General features: G+C 44.4%; 1 protein-coding gene across 5 annotated transcripts in view; it reads left to right on the top strand.

Annotated features, from left to right (window-relative positions):
- SYMPK (symplekin scaffold protein) overlaps positions 1–18,365 on the top strand; it is a 1,084,618-nt gene that overhangs the window by 1,001,880 nt on the left and 64,373 nt on the right. For all 5 annotated transcript variants that reach the window (XM_069207742.1, XM_069207740.1, XM_069207741.1 and 2 more), the window contains one exon: positions 4,119–4,415. In XM_069207742.1, the coding sequence (XP_069063843.1) occupies positions 4,119–4,415 (297 nt within the window). The remainder of the gene's footprint in view (positions 1–4,118; positions 4,416–18,365) is intronic.

Here is an 18,365-nt window from a genome sequence, read left to right as displayed (position 1 = left end):
GGTAAGGGTGCTAGTTAGCTTGGGGCAGTTAGAAGCACCAGCGGTAAGTACAGTAAGTGTCCCCAGCAACCAGTTGCAAGGTAGTTATCCACCCATTTGTCCCATAGACTTAAGACTGGGAGTAGTGGTTGGAGTTTGTGGAATTCAGGACCCTTCCCAGTGGACCCTGAGGAAACCAGTAGGCAAGAGGATGGATGGAGAGTGCCCCTACCCCAGGATACTCAGAAGACAGGAGTACCTACACCAGGGACCCAGATGAAGAGGGGAGAAGGGACTCTCTCTGAAGCCATTGGAAGTTTCGGATTGTCCAGTTGCTGTCACGACCCATGGACCAGGCAGGTGGAATTTAGGGACGGATTCCGGACGTGGCGGACCTGCAAAGGAAGGGGACAGAGTCCAGCACCCTTGGAGGTGTCCAGGTGGTGGAGGTGGTAATGCCCACCCTCCTGAAGGTGAAGTTACTGCAAGTCAGTGGAAGAAGACGTTCAGGGGCTGCAGAAGATCTTGGGAGTCGCCTACGAACTGTCCCTCAATGGTCACCAGATTGCAGGAGGGTCAGTGACCAGCCAGGTCACCAACTAGCACTGGCAAATGCAAACAGGAGCTGAAGAAGAGGAACCACCAGAGTACATGGTATCATGCAACTAACACTGGAGTCTGTGTAGTTGCATTATTCCAACATGTTTGATACCAAACATAACTAGGTTTGGAGAAGCCATTAAGTAGTTGGACCACTTGTATTGACCAGTGTCCACTACACACCTTAAGATGGCTTCCCAACACTTGCAGAGTCCAGCAATTGGCCTGGGATCTGTAGGGCCACCCTGCTCATGCAGGGAACCCTCCCAGCTAGGGACATGCACCCTGCCTACTAGAGGGATGACTTAGTGTCTAAGTGCAGTGACCAGGTTAGGTGGTGAAAAGGGTGCATGCACCATTTCATGCAAGCTGCAATGGCAGGCTTGGAGACACAGTTTGCATGGGCTCCTATAGGAGGCACAATACATGCTGCAGCTCATGGGGGGCCCCTGGTGTACCAATGCCCTGGGTACCAAGGTACCGTATACTAGGGACTTAAAAAGGTGCACCAGTATGCAAATTGTGGGTGTAAAAAGTTACCAAGCAACCACATTTAGGGAAAGGAGCACTAACACCGGGGGCCCTGGTTAGCAGGATCCCAGTGCACTACAGTCCAAATCATACTGACACCATGCAAAAAAGTTGGGGGTACTACAACCAGAACCCAGCTTACTACAGGATGTACTCACTATCCCCTACCTTGATTACTGGCTGTAACAAACATCCTGAAATTGTGGGGGTTCACTAAGAACATGCCAAAGTCACACCTAACTCCTTCTAAGAAACTCCTTTTCATCAAAGGCATATTGGATATATAGTGCATTACTGGGCCTTCACTCCAGATCAGAGAGTCTGGGGCATTTAGGCTAAAATCCCAAAGTTTCAGCCTCTGTCCTGTGTCCTAGTGAGGGTGGCTTTTAGGCTACTTGGTCTATTGGCCTCTTGAATCCTATTTCTCTACCATGCCAGGTGGACATATGTTGCTCTGCAGTAGGATCTGAAGTCTCAGTGGGTCAGCACCAAGGGAACCTGTCAGTTTCAGGGGAGACTGCAAGAGATCTGCTGCGTAGGTCACTGCTTGATCGCAGTTGCACCACCCTGCAGACCCTCATCTTTCTCAAAGGTTTACTCCTGAACCCTTCATGAAGCCTTTGAGACCTTAATTTGGTTCTTACTTTTATGTCATCCTCTTTTGAGCCATTGCACAGTCCTCTGTTTCCTGACCACCTAAAAGATGTTTCTCATTGTGATAACTTCAGTTTGTCATGAGAGTGAGCTGCAAACTCTAGCAGTTCAGCTGTCCTTCACCACCACTTTTCAGGACAAACTGGTGCTGAGAACTAGAGCATCCTTTCTACCAAAGGTTCTTATTCCCTTTCATGGCAGACAGTTCATTATTTTGCTCCAGCTCACCCCTCCAAAAAGTAGACAAGACTCCATTGTTTGGACCCATAATAGCACTGTGTTTTACATTGATTGTACCAAAGACCAGCAGGTGGAAAACCAAATTTTTTGGGGGTTCTCTGGGACAAAGAAATGCAAGGCAGTGCGGAAGAGTTTGATAGTCCTCTGAATTAAGAGCTGCTATTCTTTGGCCAAGAAGCAGCCTCCACAATGATGGAGGAGCCATTGTGCTGGGGCAGTTAACACTGCGCTGACATGCAAAGTGGCTATTCTGAATACTTGTCGGGTTGCAATGTGGGCATCATTGCAAACGTTCAAGAAGTACTATGGCCTTGACATCCAGATCAAATGGGTAGGGCATTTTGGCTGTTCGGTCCTGTGGGACATGTTGGTCTAAGTCATCCCACACACCCACCACCAGGAGAGGTACTGCTTTGGTATCTATTCAAATAGGTAAGAAATCTGTGATTAGAAGTATACATTAGAAGAACAAGGTACTTATCTTCGTTAATGCTCTTTCTGGTGGATACTCTAACCGCAGATTCTTCACCGCTTTCCCGCCTTTTCATTCTGTGAATTAACTTTTTAATCTAAAAAGGTCTCAAATTGGAGATCTGCATACTGATACAAATATTTGTTTGTTTTTAGCTCTGTGTCCTAGGCCAGGGACAGTATCAAGAAAGAAACTGGTGTCCGCGTGTTTTGGTGGTGCTTATATAGGACTCCAGCCATCACTGTCTGGATAGAGTGAGGCCAACATGCAGCCACACTCCACCTCCGACTAAAGCACAGGGTTTATGCTAAAAAATCTTCTGGGTAAAATCTGACGCTTGGGGATATTCTAAAGGTAAGGACTCTGATGTTGGATCGATTAGCCATCAGATAAAGTCGTACCAAAGTAAAGTAGCTTGTTCATTTTTACAGTTCCTGAAAGCATTAGCTCCAATGGAGTTCACAATGTATGCAAACTGAACACTCAAATGCCTTATTATATGCCATTTGAATACTGTTAAAAGTGCTGATGTATAGTTTAGTGAGGAAATTCTAAAAAAAACATTATCAGATGACCGACCAATTGAGGACATCATTGACATCCTTCACATTTATTATGCAATGGAATCTCTCTGTGCTTATGGCTAGAAGGCATGGAACTTGAGCATATACAAGTTAATTTATGTAATAACCCTCCTTACGTCAGTAGTAATATGCACCAGTAATTCTTTTGCCTCCTCCGCTATGTTACTGGGCTAAAATGTAGCCCATGTTACCAGAGGAAAAAGCGGTTAATATTTTCAAGAGTGAATGGTTGCCTTTGGTGTTGCCTAAGGGCTCCTCACTAACTATGGACAGTAGTTTGTACAATTATTCTCTTACACTTAGTTCTGTGATGGCACGTGGCCATTATATTGTGTACATTTCCTTTGCATTTAACAGTTAAGGCGGACTTGGTTCACATCTATCTACTAACCGAATAATGCCACTGAGTAAAGTGTTGGGTAAAAGCTGTATTGCTTCACCTCCAAAGAGATTGTGGACTGTTGCGGGTAGAGTTGGGAAGCTCAAGATTCTGCTGTAAACACAGTGCGGCAAATGCAGCCACTGCAATGCTTGTAGAAGTTAAGTTTGAGGCGACTGGAAGATTCTATATGCAGTTTGAAAAACATTTGATTGGAAAAAAACATTTACTTACAGATTCCAAACTGCAAATCTCTCTGCCAGCCTGCTACTTTTACACACAGCACATTTACAGGCTGGAGACTAACTCCATGCTATGCTGTCAATAGAGACAGACCGTTTTGAGAGGGAGGGATTTTTGGTTGGGTTTAAGTACATAACTGCATGCTTATACAAGGGTATCTTTCCATGGATTTGTTCCTAAAAGTTGATATGGTGGAAGATATCCCTCAGTGCATTTTTAATGGACCCGATCATTTGGGGGCACGAACCTCTCAAAATGAACAAACTGCATATTTACCGGTTGTAAGATATAAATGCAGCATGTTCCTAGTGTATCACAGTGAAGACCATCTATTTGAGCTGGGCGTTGTTTGCAGTGAGTACGCTTTTTGCATGCTGCAGTGGTCTGTTTGGTCACTCATCAGTTTCATTGTATTGCTTTTGTTGGTCTTTGGCAGGAGGAGATAGAACTCAAGGCTGTGCCACGCACTGCACAGGACATGATATCTATCCGTCTCGCCCAAGAGAAAGCACTAAAACGCCAACTGGAAGAGGAGCAGAAGCTAAAGAATCCAACAGGCCCACCACGTCCTGCCCACCTTGCCCCAGTCCCATCAGTAGAAGAGTCCATGGAGTTCCAAGAGGAAGGTCCAGAATTGGAAACTCCTAACGTATTCATCAGCATTGAGGATGATGTATATGATGATGAGAGCCCTGCCCTGGAGTCAAGTCAGGATAGCACCCATTTGAAAAAGGTAAGAATTGGTGGTTACCCGTACATAAACCAATAATTCAATCTGCTGCAATATTTAGAAGTTAACAGCCAGAGTGTACCATAACAACCTAAATAGTATCTTGAAATGTCATTTGATTCAATTTGCTGTGTATTGGGATTTTCAAATATGAAACACCCAGTGCAAGCCTCCCCAGAATACCACAATATGATGTAGGATACAGAGGTGGAACAGATTGATTTTCAAGTGACTTTCAAAATCATCTTGTCTGAGTCCTTTCACCATGACATTCATTTATTTTCTGTCTCAATTAGGGGCATTAACCTGTTTGTGTCTTTTGCAGTTTTTAATTATTTGCTGGACTTTAAATACTAAATCAAAATATAAATATATAATTTCTTCCCACTGTTTTTTCACTGAATGACAGTGGTTTTCTCTCTCAGGTGCTCTTATATTGCAAACATAGGGTTTAACATTGTCCAGTAGAGTTTGTCTCCCTCTATTCTGAAATGATAAAAGGACCTCTTTTGACATACGTGCAGAGGAGCATATTGCCATGTATTCATGCAACGCAGTATCTCATGCATATAATTGGGTTATTTTTCATATATATTGCTTTGATCTTTTGACAATGCTGTGCATGGTATCTTCTGATGAATTATACTCATCTTCCTTTGAAAAGGAGCACAAATTAGCTTGCAGGACTGTAGCACTCCATACACTGCTTTCTCAGTTCCTGGTCTCCAGAGGTTTGACCACCATGTCCTGGGGACAGATTTGAAAGAAATTGAACTTAGTCATAATGATCGATAAACAGTGGTGTCTCAATTTTATAAGTTGCGTGAGATGGTATCTCAATGAGTCACCACTTGCAAGAAGCTGGCTCTGTATATACTATATCAAAATGAGATATAGTGTGTACAGAGTCCAGGGGGTTCCCCAAGAGGCTTGACGGAGGCAATAATAGATAATACTAATGCTCTATTTGTGGTTGAGCAGTTAGGCTTATCAGAGGGTAGTGTTAAGCATGTGTTGTACACACACAAGCAATAAGTGAAAACACACACTCAGTGACTTAATTCCAGACCAATAGGTTTTATATAGAAAAATATTCTTTTGTTAATTTATTTTTAGAACCACAAGATTAATTTAGCAGGTAACTACATTAAATGAAAGGTATTTTGCATAGTAATACTTAGGACTTTGAATAGAATCAATATTGTACACAGTTTTCTTTAAAATTGCAAAAAGCTATTTTAAAAGTGGACACTGTGCAATTTTCAACAGTTTCTGGGGGAGGTAAGTAAAGTACAGTTTCTGAGGTAAGTACCACACTTACGGGTTCAGTCTCCGGGGCATAGGTAGCCCACCGTTGGGGGTTCAAGGTAACCCCAAACACCCAGCAGCACAGGGCTGGTCAGGTGCAGAGGTCAAACAGGAGCCAAAATTACGTAGGTGCCTATAGAGACAGGGGGTACTCCGGTTCTAGTCTGCTTGCAGGTAAGTACCCGCGTTGTCGGAGGGCAGACCAGGGGGGTTTGGAGGAGTACTGGAGGGGCACCAAGTAGGCACAAAAACCTCACCCTCAGTGGCACGCGTTTGGCCAGGTGCAGTGTGCCAACAGGGCGTCGGGTTCTCAATAGAATTCTGTGGAGGGACCTGGGGGTCACTTAGGCGCTGCAGGCAGGGCACAGGGGGGCCTCTCGGGCAAACCACCGACTGGGCAAGGGTAAGGGCAGCCTGCTGGTCAGGGCTGCACCGGTGGTCGGGTTCTCACAGGCCTGGGGACTGTGGGTGCAGTGCTTCTCCAGGTGTCGGATATCTTCGTCCCGGGCAGACACGTCAGGGGGGGTCCTCTGGATTCCCTCTGCAGGCGTCGTCGTGGGGGTGCAGAGAGGTCAGCCCAGGGTGGACACGTCGTCTTAGTTACCTGGGGGTCCTCTCTGGATAGTTGGTTTCTCTGGACATGGACCAGGGGCGTTGGGTGCAGAGTAGTTGGACTCACGCTTCTGTTGTGAGAGGAGAGTCCCTTTAAAGTTGGTCTCTTTGTCTTTTTTTGGACTGGTTCACTGTCCACGGGAGTTTCTTGGTTCTCAGTGAGGCAGGCAGTCCCCTGGAGGCTTTTCAAGGGTCGCTGGTCCTGCAGGACATGTTGCTTCTTTTCTCGCAGCTTTTTGAAGTAGGGGACGGTCCGGTAGGGCTGGAGCTGAATCAGTTGGTGTCTCCTCTTCTCTGCGGGGTTTTCAGCTCAGCAGTCCTTCTTTCTTGAGGTTGTCAGGAATCTGAAGAGCTGGGTTCAGGGTTGCCCCTAAATACTAAATTTAGGGGTGTGTTAGGGGCAGAGGGCAGTAGCCAATGGCTACTGTCCCTGAAGGTGGCTACACCCTCCTTGTGCCCACTCCCTCTGCGGAGAGGGGCACTTCCCTATCCCTATTGGTCTTACTCCTCCAAAGCAAGATAGAGGATTTCTCAAGGAGAAGGGTCACTTCAGCTCTGGTCACCCTAGGGGTGGACTTGGCTGGAGGGGTGACTCCTCCTTGTTTTTCTCATTATCCCTCCGGACTTATTGCAAATAGTGGGGGCTCGTCCAGGAGGCGTGCATCTCCACTAGCAAGAGTGCCCTGTGGCACTGTAACACCAGGCTTGAGCCTTTGAGGCTCCCGCCAGGACAGGCTTTGTTTCTGACCACAGAGTGCACAAAGGCACTCAACCCATGTGGTCAGAAACTCGCCTGGAAGTGGCAGGCTGGCACAGACCGGTCTGCCTTGCACTAGCAGTTTGGCTAGCATACAAGGGGCATCTCTAAGATGCCCTCTGTGTGCATTTTTCAATAAATCCCACACTGGCATCAGTGTGGGTTTATTGTGCTGAGAGGTTTGATACCAAACTTCCCAGTATTCAGTGTAGCGATTATGGAACTGTGGAGTTTGTTTTGACAGACTCCCAGACTATATACTTAATATGGCCTCACTGCACTTACAATGTCTGAGAATGGACTTAGACACTGTGGGGTCATAGTGCCCAAGCAGCTATGCCCTCACCTTTGGTATAGTGTACCCTGCCTTAGGGCTGTAAGGCCTGCTAGAGGGGTGACTTACCTATGCCACAGGCAGTGGTTTGTGGGCATGGCACTCTTGAGGGGAGTGCCATGTCCACTTTGTCATTTCTCTCCACTAGCGCACACAAGCTGCAAAGCAGTGTACATGTACTGAGTGAGGGGTCCCTGGGGGTGGCATAATACATGCTGCAGCCCTTGGGGCCCTTGGTACCAGGGGTACTTTTTACAGGGGACTTAACTGTGTGCCAGGGCTGTGCCAATTGTGGAGACAAAGGTACAGTTTTAGGGAAAGGACACTGGTCCTGGGCCCTGGTCAGCAGGGTCCCAGCACACTTCCAATGAAAGCTGGCATTAATACTAGGAAAAAAGTTGGGGGTGACCATGCCAACAGTGGTATTTTCCTACACCACTACTACGCACAGGTACAACTAATGCAAGAGATGCAAGGCCAGGTCCATATTTGGGAGACTTTTACACAGCCTAAGGTCTGATTTGATTTGAGTGGTTGCTGCAGAACCAAACCTTGTATTTGTGATCTTCAAATTGTCTTCAAATTCCCTTGTACCCAAACTTTTGGCAAATTAGTAATGGATAATGGCTCTTGTCCAGAGCTTAAGTGCTGCTAAAGCAGTCGTATTTCATGCTTTGAGCTGAGTTAGTCAACAGAGACACATTTTTGTCCTTAACCTCTTGACTCTATGGCTTCCTCTCCGCGTGGTACTAAGCCCTTTCTTGGACGTTAGGGGTACGTCACATTTGAACTTTTTTTTCCAAAAAGATTTACTGTGCTAGGATCACCATCTTCCCAGCCTTTGCGGAAAAGAAGTTGTACCAAAAACATTTTACTTCATCAAAGTTTTTTTGCTTTTTTCTGAGCAATAGTTTATCCAAATTTTTCGGTTTCATCCTTCTTGAAGTTTATGGTGGAGAACAGTATGAACTCCTTCAGTGATCCGGGATACTGTACATTTCTAATGCAAATGAGTAGGAAACAGTCATTTGTATCAATGTTTTATCTGAAACTTACTACAATGGCCAGTTTACAAAAGCAATATACCATTACGTTGGATACGCCCATCTGGTTGCAGGGAAATATAGGCTTTGTGGGTTCTCCAAAGGCACACAGTACGAAGCGCCAACAACTGAGCTACACATTACAATGATTTTTCATTGTGTACAGAGTATACAGCAAATTATATGGTAAAATATAAAAAGGGAAACATGAGTATGAAGGCAACCTATATATTTATAAAATATACACAAGATACTGAGTTTAAGAACAGCAGCTATTTGTACACTTCTGAGTTTGTGGGAGCCCATACTATCGTGTATTTCAGAGGGGATTTTGCAGAATGTATTCTTTCTTGAACAGTGGCTTACATTTGGAAGCCAGAAATACAGAGAAACTCGGTTAGTCATAACAAATTTTCTACTACTCTGTTCCCACCGGTCTCCCAATAAAAATGGGATATCACTTGTGTGGCTGGGTTTAGCGCATACTACACAAAATGCCCCAAAACACAACCCAGAGACATCACATTACACCCAGCAAAATTTGAGTAGGTACTGATTTTGGGCCAAGGCTTAGCTTCAACCGATGAAACTACCATAGTCAGAGATTTCTGAAAACTAGACACCCGGGGATGTCCAAGGTGGTGTCTCTTGTGTGATTCTTAGAGGTTTCCTTACCCGGAAGCCCTTACGAACCTCAGACTTTGTCTAAAAACATACATTTTCTTCACATTTCTGTAAAGGAAAGTTCCAGAATCTGCGGGGATCGACAAATGTCCTACTACTAAGTGTTCCCACGTCTCCGCTTTAAAAAAATAATAATAATACTCTACTTATATGGGTGGGGCAGCACCCACAACAGTAAACACATCAAAATGCAGTGTGAAGACATCAGCAGTGGGGGTAACTGTGGTTACTTGCCTGGACTCGGGCATTACAGAGGGAAGCCTGTCATACCCAGGCATTTCTGAATACTTGACCCAGGGGAGTCTGTGTTGTTGTGCCTCATGTGGATCCCATGATTTTTTCCTACCCACAAACCCTGTAAACTTCAAATTTTGCATTAAAGCACACATTTTCCTTGCATTTCTGTGATGCCAACTTCCAGAATCCACAGGGATCCACAAAACTCCTACCCAGCGCTCTTCCAAGAGTCTTAGCAGAAATGCTACTCCACTGGTGTGGTTGGGCCTATGCCCATGATAGGAACAGATCAGACCAGGGTTAAGTGATTTTAGGCAAGGTTTGAGGTTTGCACAAACTTGTGGATGAGAAAATATTGTGGGATCCACCTCACCCTTGATTTCACAGGTGCCTAATTTTCAGAAAAGTCTAGGTTTGGTAGGTTTCCTCAGGTGGCAGCCAGGTTCAGTCAAACTACCACCACTATTCACTTTGCCCAATCAGGTCAATGTTTTGACAGGAAAGGTTGATGTCTTCACATTGTGTTTTGGTACAGCCCTTGTCTTAGATGCTAGGCATACCCACACAAATAGGGTAGTGTTTTTATCTGGACAATTAAGGCAACATTGCATGGTAGAAATTTTGTGGATCCTTTCGAAGTCCAGAAATTTATGTTACAGAAATGCCAGAAAAATAAATTATTTTAGGCGAGGTCTACAGGGCTTTGTGGGTTAGAAAGCATTGTGGGATCCACTCAAGGTTACTACCCTAGATTCCCCAGATGTCTAGTTTTCAGAAATGTCTGGGTTTAGTAAGTTTCCCTAGGTGGTGGCTGAGCCAGGGCCCAATTACTACACCTACTCCTTTTGCCAAATTCTCCATTTTCATTTTAGCGATTTTTGTTTTGCAGGTGCTATGCTGAGCTACACAAGAAGGGTACCATTTTCACGGGCTCACTGGGGGGAGCGCTTGGTGGTAGAAATGTTCTGGATAACTTCAGATTCCAAAAGTTAGTCACAGAAATGCTAGGAAGAAGTGTGGTTTTAGGCAACGCTTCAGGTTTGGAGGGCATTGTGGGTAAGAAAACTGGAATACACTCAGGGTACACCACCCTGGACTTCCCTTGATGTCTAGTTTTCAGAAATGTCTAGGTTTAGTAGGTTTCCTCAGGTGGCAGCTGACCCAAGCCCGGAAAGTTCATCCATTCAGCGTGCGTGTGGGATTTAGCCCCACTCTCCTGGCCCATATGCAAGACCACCACCCAAAATAATTGAAATTTCCTCTTGCTTGCTTTTGGGATAGGGATGCATCAGTCCCTAGCGGAGCAGAAAGACAGACTTTTAGGCCTGAGGGTGGGGTCTGAAGGCATGTGTAGCTGCAGATACACATGCTTTGCATAAGTTTTCCATCTAGTGTTGGGCTCAGAGTGTTAAAAGTTGTCTTTCTTCTAGGAAGCTTTTTCGAGTCACAAGATTGAGTGACTCCTCCTCTCGGTGATAGTGCGCATGGGCATCGCGCCCTTTGTTAGATTGTTTTCCTACAGGAGGGTGAAGTAAGGAGTGAAGAATTGTATATGTACATATATATAGTGAGTAAAGAAGTCCTTGCAATGTATATACATATTTACACAAGAAAGTACCACAATGGCCACAGGCTTCCGTGGAGGAGGGAGGGCGCATGTGAATCTGCAGCACTACATGCCACGGATAGATGTAAACTGGGTAAGTGACATTTTCCGTTCGATGGCATATGTAGCTGCAGGTACACATGCTTTGCATAGACTGAAAAGCAGTCCCATCCTAAAATAAGCGGTGGCTAGCCTGCAGAAGTTGGAGAAGTTTGAAATAGTGTTTTAAGCACTGCTTGACCAAAATGTGCTTATTGGCGAGACAACACATCCACACAATAGTGTTTTGTAATCGAGTGTGGTGTAGACCATGTAGCGGCTTTGCATATTTCTGACATTGGTATATTTCCTAAGAATGCCATTGAAGCTCCTTTCTTTCTAGTAGAATGTGCTTTAGGAGTTACTAATAGTTGCCTTTTAGCTTTGAGATAGCAAGTTAGAATACACTTTACTATCCATCTGGCTAATCCTTGTTTTGAAATAGGATTACCCTTATGAAGCTGTTTAAAAGCCGCAAAAAGTTGGTCAGATTTTCTGAAATCTTTTGTTCTGTCCAAATAACGTAGATGAGAGCTCTTTTGACATCAAGAGTGTAAAGAGCTCTTTCAGCAACTGAATCTGGCTGTGGAAAGAAGACTGGCAATTCTACTGACTGACTGATGTGATGTGAAATGGTGAAACCACTTTGGGTAGAAATTTTGGATTTGTCCTGTGTACTATTTTGTGTTTGTGAATGTGGAAGAAAGGTTCTTCTAAAGTGAAAGCTTGAATTCCACTAACTCTTCTTCAGGAAGTAACTGCTACCAAAAAAGCAACTTTCCATGATAGAAACTGAAGAGAGCAAGAATGCATGGGTTCTAATGGTGGACCCATAAGCCTTGTAAGCACAATGTTAAGATTCCAGGCCAGAGCTGGTGGAGTTCTAGGTGGAATAACTTTTAGGGACAAGGGAGGTTCAAGAGTGTCGCCACCCCAGGCAGCTCAGGTGCATAGGGTTGAAGTTGTGTCGGAACCTCCTGTTGAATTCACTAGGGAACCTCAGGTGTCCAGCTGCTGTCGCGACCCATGGACCAGGTCAGTGGAACCCAAGCATGGATTCCAGAAGAGGACTTAAAGAGGTGACAGAGTTCACACCACCCAGGGGTGCCCAGGGGATGCAAGGGGCAATGCCCACCCTTTTTGGTGATGCTTTTCAATCGGTGGTCGAAGAAGTGCAGCTGTGGAGTCCAGGCAATGCAGGAAGATCCCAGGAGACTCTTCCTTTGCAGGTTAGTCAGGGCCATCCCTCAAACAGCAGGAGAGCCAGCAGGAATTGCTAGCCGGACCCTCTGGCAGCAGGCATAGGGAGTCGCATGGGAGGCCTTAGCAGTACTGAAAAGAGGGATGCCCATGTCACAAGAGTTGCAGGGAGGATGTTGTGTCGTTCTTGGAGCTGTGTAGTGCTAGAGGCTGGGGCTTCTTGGAGCTAGGAGGTCTCCAGACTGGAGAGCCAACACGCCTTGGCAATGGCAAACAGACGCAGTAACCAGGGGTTCTGACCAAGCAGCTCCATCAGTCTGCTCATCTTATTTCCAAGATGGCAGAATAAAGTGGCTACCCGGCAGAGCTCTGTGCACCTCCCTAGAGGGAGAGCTGGACAGGGGGCTGGTCACTTCCCTGTCCTTTGTGTGGTTTCGCACCAGAGCAGGAGCCAGGGGCTCCTGCACTGAAGTAAACTGTTTTATGCAAGGAGGGCATGAAATGTGCCCTTCAAAGCAGTCTGGTGGAACCTCAGAGACACACCTGCCCTAGCCCAGTGACATCTATTTCTAAAGGAGAGGTTGTCACGCCTCTCCTCTCCAGGAAATCCTTTGTTCTGCCTTCCCTGCCCAATTTAGCCTGAGCGGCAGGAGGGCAGAACAGTGTCTGGGGTCGGTAGCAGCACAGGCTGGTTGTAGACCCTTCTAGAATGTACAAGTAGACATGGAGGGATCCTCTAGGAACCCCAGAGTACATGGTATCATGCAACTAGCACTGGAAGTCAGTGTAGTTGCATGATTCCGACATGTTTGTTATCAAACATGCCTAGGTACGGTAAAGCCATTATATAGTTGAACATCTTGTGTTGACCAGTGTGCACTGCATACCTTAAAATGGCTTTCTCACACTTATAAAGCCCAGAAAATGAAGCTTGGGGTGTGTAGGGACACCTCTGCTTGTGCAGGGGTGCCCTCACACTGAGAACCATGCACCCTGCCCTTTGTTTGAAGGGCCTACCTTAGTGGTGACTTACAGAGTCATAGTGCAGTGACCGTGATATAAGGTAAACCATATATCTAGGGTGAAAGGTGCATGCACCATTTCCTACAGGCTGCAACGGCAGGCCTGTAGTCACAGTTTGCATGGGCCCCCGTGGGTGGCACAATACAAGCTGCAGCCCATGGGGGACTCCTGGTGTACCAATCCCCTGGGTACCCAAGTACCATATACTAGGGACTTAAATGGGTGCACTAATATGCCAGTTGTGAGGTGTGAAAGATGCTTACCAGATACATTTAGAGGAGAGAACACTGGCACTGGGGTCCTGGTCAGCAGGATCCCTGTGTTCTACAGTCTAAACATACTGACACTAGGCAAAAAGTGGGAGTAACTGCAGGAAGCTGACTCTGAGTATACTATACCAAAATGAGGCTTCTTGTACACAGATTCCAGGGGTTTCCCAGAGCCTTAACAGAGGTAAAAGTAGAAAACACTAATGCTCTCTTTTGTAGTAGTGTGGTTGAGCAGTTAGGCTTATCAGAGGATAGTGCAAAGCATTTGTTGTACACAGTGTCACGAAATGAGGCACGCAGTCAATGACTAACTCCAGGCCACCCAAAAGTTGTGAAGAAAAGGGGGGAAAATTATAGGGATAGGCGCTAACAGAATATCACCAAAACATTTCTTAACAATAAATAGTAAATACGGTGCTCCTGAACAGAGGGTCCTCCCAGCACCTCCAGTATTTCTCCAAAGGAAAAACCAAACTGATTCAAAAGGCCGGGGCACTCGTATGAAATAAGATAAGAGTCTGTGCAGTTAGGTTCTTGGTCTTCAGAGAATCAATATATAATCCAAACAGAGTTAAAGTTCAGTGTCTTTATTCTTGTGCGAGGTTTTCATACATGTTCATCACATCAGAAAGATTCCATATGTGGTCATCACAACAACATCCAACAGCCAACACGTGTTTCGTCTCTGAGAAATTAATCTCATTGACTTCCTCAGGGCTGTAAGAAACATAATAATGAGCTTGGTCATAATCTGTAGTTATACATGATTATGGAAAATTAATACCTGGCACTAAAATCGTGGCCAAGTCCTTCACCAGTACCGCATGAGTGTCTAAAATCATCAAGTGACATTACCAAACGGAGCCACAGAGAGAAAACTGTGATTACAGTCTACCACAAGTGATAAAATTGTTATTATTATAAATATCACCAAAAGTTTGATGTGCACGTGAAACGAAGTAGAAAATGATAATTAGAAATAGGGATAAAGACTCCCACTAGACATGTGGCGATGAGAAACGGAAACTAAGGTTGAGAAATATACTCTTAATGACAGGGTGTCATTGGGAAAAAGGGAACAGAAAGGCGTCATAACACCTAGGAAATTGGTGAGTGAGTGTGCTAAATTAAGCATTCGCAAGTGTGTCTGAATGAAGAAAAACGTACCAAAGTATAAGTAAGGTGTTAATACGAGTAAATGGCTTATCCTAATCAAGTAAAACTCTTCAAGATAATGTACGGTCTGAAATAAAATTATTGTAAGTCATTAGGAGGAAGATAATGAGTAAGCTGAATTTAAAAGGAACTAACAAACGGACTATCACGTACCAATAGAGAAAGAGTAGTGGGAATCACGTGACGGGGGCAAAACACTATTATCCCAGAGTCTTCGTGAGGGAGTACTCATAAGTCAGCAAGTATGGATCCAAAACCTTTTATGGTGCGATCTAGAAGAGAAGATCGCTATGCTTAGGAAGTAGTGACAAGCATAAGCAATATGGCATAATTATAAAAGTAAAAGGTCACATACCTATAAACAAAACAGTTCTTTTGGGTAATTTCTTGTGTTGGGGGCGCTGTGTCTTTCTCCCCGATAATTAAGCTAGCGTGTATGTAGAGAAAAAGGACGTGTAAGCCCTCCGTCTCATCTGAAACCGATGTAACAAAGATTATAATCTTATGTTGCTTCTAACTTGAGCAAACCGACTCAGCCCCCTCAGAATAAAGTGCAAATACATAAGTTAACATTAATGTCACCTACCTAGAGGTATAAGGTATAGAAGAGACACAGAGTAAGGTCTCAGGAGTGTGTGAGAAACTCCTCGGCATGACGGGCAGTATGTTTGTTTGGTCCTTCTTTTATTCGATGATGAGAATCATCGACTGGTATGAAATAGAAAAAGGACAGAGTGTTGAAAGAAAAAGTGGGCGCCATCTTGGAGTGTGAAAGACACAACTAAAAGACAGTGTCCAACTGGGTGGATGAAACTGCTAAGCATTATCTAATGCGAATAATCTTAGGCACTTACACAAATTGATAGAAAGACATCGAATAAGGTCCTACACGACACAGAGTAAGGTCTCAGGAGTGTGTATAAAATTCTTTGGCATGACGGGCAGTATGTTTGTTTGGTCCTTCTTTTAATCGATGATAAGAATCATCGGCTGGCCCGAAACAGAAAAGGGACAGAGTGTTAAAAGAAAAAGTGGCCGCCATCTTGAAATTGCTATGCATTATTTAATGCGAACAGCCTTAGGCGCTTACACAAATTGATAGAATGACACCGAATAAGGTGTCACACGACACAGAGTAAGGTCTCAGGAGTGTGTATAAAATTCTTCGGCATGACGGGCAGTCTGCTTATTTGGTCCTTCTTTTAATCTATGAAGAGAATAATGTAATTTAGAAGTAATTTGTTCGAAGGGTCCAGAGAATGAGATGATACAAACTAGTAAAACAAAGTGTAATCAGCCAAGTAATCCTAAGTAGTCATTGTCCTAATTATTTGTTTCACGTGAACATCAAAGATTGGTGATACTTACCAATTGATTAAAAAAAAAAATGTGAATTCATATATAATGTAAATACTGTAATGATAGTAACAGTTCACATTTGAACAGAGTTCACCATCTTAACACCAGAATTAAACTGGGCTCATTCTTCCATATTAGGTAGTGTTATATACTATGTTGATAGAGTTTGACAGTAATGATTAAATTCATACTTGGACATACAGTGTACAAATTATACATTATTATGATAGTAAAATTAATCACCTAGGAAGTACTCCATTTGATAATTTGTGTTAACGCCTTCCTCCACTGCTCTTAATTTGAGGATCCAAGTACATTCACGTCTTCTAAGGTGTAATTCTCTATTCCCTCCTTGTGGGTCTTTGGATATACTCTCAAACCCATAAAATTCAAAGCTTTTGGTTAGGCCCTGGGCCGGGCATTGATTGATGTGTATTGCCAAAGGATACCGACTGTCATTTTGTCTCACTGCTCGATAGTGTTCGCTCATTCTTATTTTGAGGGATCTGATAGTGCTGCCTACATAGTATTTGCTGCACTTGGAAATTATCATGTAAATTACGTAATTGCTGTTACATGCAATGTGAGATGGGATGGGGAAATCGATCACCAATCTGATTATGAAAGGTAGAGATCCCCGTTCTTGCCCATCTACACATTCCACATTGCCCACATTTATATAATCCCTTATTGCAGCTAGTGAGCCAATCTTCGTGGTGTTTACTAGGGTAACTAGGACATAATGTATTCTTAAGAGTTCTGCCACGACGGAATGTAAGAAGTGGAGTATCTGAAATAAAACTTCTTAGAGTTGTATTCGCTTGTAATATCGGCCATTGCCTTGTCATACATTTGCGTAGTTTTTTAGGTGGCTTATGAATAGTCAGCTACACAACAAATGTTACTATTAAATGTTCTAGATTTTTGTTTGAGTGTGTCACTTCTTGAAATGTTTAAAATCCTGTTACGGGCTTGCTTAAGAATACATGGTTTGTATCCCCGTTGCTTAAATCTGTGCTCCATATCATTGATGCATTCAAAGAAATCAGTGTCCAAGCTACAGTTGCGCCTACCTCGGACCATTTCACCAAACGGAATCGCGTCAATCTGATGCCTGGGATGTGAGCTCGTTGCATGTAGTATTGCATTGCATGCCGTGTGTTAGACTTTTCATCCTTGGCGTGGTCTCCCTTAACTTTTTGCCTCTGTTCTCTGTTGTTGATGTGTGCTGGACTCTGATTTTGCTGTTTTTATTACTCTGGGCACTTTACCACTGCTAACCAGTGCTAAAGTGCAAGTGCTCCTGTTTAAAATGTGTACGGAATTGGTTCTCCATGATTGGCATATTTGTTTTACTGTTAAGTCCCTAGTAAAGTGCACTAGAGGTGCCCAGGGCCTGTAAATCAAATGTTACTAGTGGGCCTGCAGCACTGGTTGTGCCACCCACACAAGTAACCCTGTAATCATGTCTCAGACCTGCCACTGCAGTGTCTGTGCGTTTATTTTTACACTGTAAATTCGACTTGGCAAGTGTACCCACTTGCCAGGCCTAAACCTTCCCTTTTCTTTCATGTAAGACACCCCTAATATAGGCCATAGGTCGCCCCAAGGGCAGGGTGCAGTGTATGGATAAGGTAGGACATATAGTAATGTGGTTTATATGTCCTGACAGTGAAATACTGCCAACTTCGTTTTTCACTGTTGCAAGGCCTGTCTCTCTCATAGGATAATGTGGGGGCTACCTTTAAATATGATTAAAGTGTAGATTCCCCTAGAGAGTAGATGGACATGTGGAGTTTGGGGTCCCTGAACTCACAATTTAAAAATACATCTTTTAGTAAAGTTGATTTTGAGATTGTGCGTTTGAAAATGCCACTTCTAGAAAGTGAGCATTTTCTTGGTTAAACCATTCTGTGACTCTGCCTTGTTTGTGGATTCCCTGTCTGGGTCAGTTTGACAGTTGGGTCGTTTTTCACCTCGCACTAGACAGTGACACAAAGGGAGCTGGGGTGTAACCTGCATTTCCTGATTAGCCATCTCTGCTAGGAGGGAGGGGTGGAGTGGTCACTCTCATCTGAAAGGACTGTGCCTGCCTCTGACAATGCAGACTCCGACCCCTGGTGTGTGTCTGAGGGCTTGCCTGGGCAAGGCAGGATTTCACAAGTAGGTGTGAGTCCCCTTTGAAGAAAGGTGACTTCAAAGACTAAAATGGGTATAAGAAGGGCACCCAAATCTACAGACTTTAGAAACGCTTCTGGAACCAAGAGGAACCTCTGCCTGGAGAAGAGCTGATAGCTGAGGAAGAA

This window comes from Pleurodeles waltl, chromosome 9 (assembly GCF_031143425.1).
Source record: "Pleurodeles waltl isolate 20211129_DDA chromosome 9, aPleWal1.hap1.20221129, whole genome shotgun sequence".
Taxonomy (NCBI): domain Eukaryota; kingdom Metazoa; phylum Chordata; class Amphibia; order Caudata; family Salamandridae; genus Pleurodeles; species Pleurodeles waltl.
The sequence above is the reverse complement of the archived record's forward strand: the minus strand, read 5'-3'. Positions and strand labels throughout refer to the sequence as shown.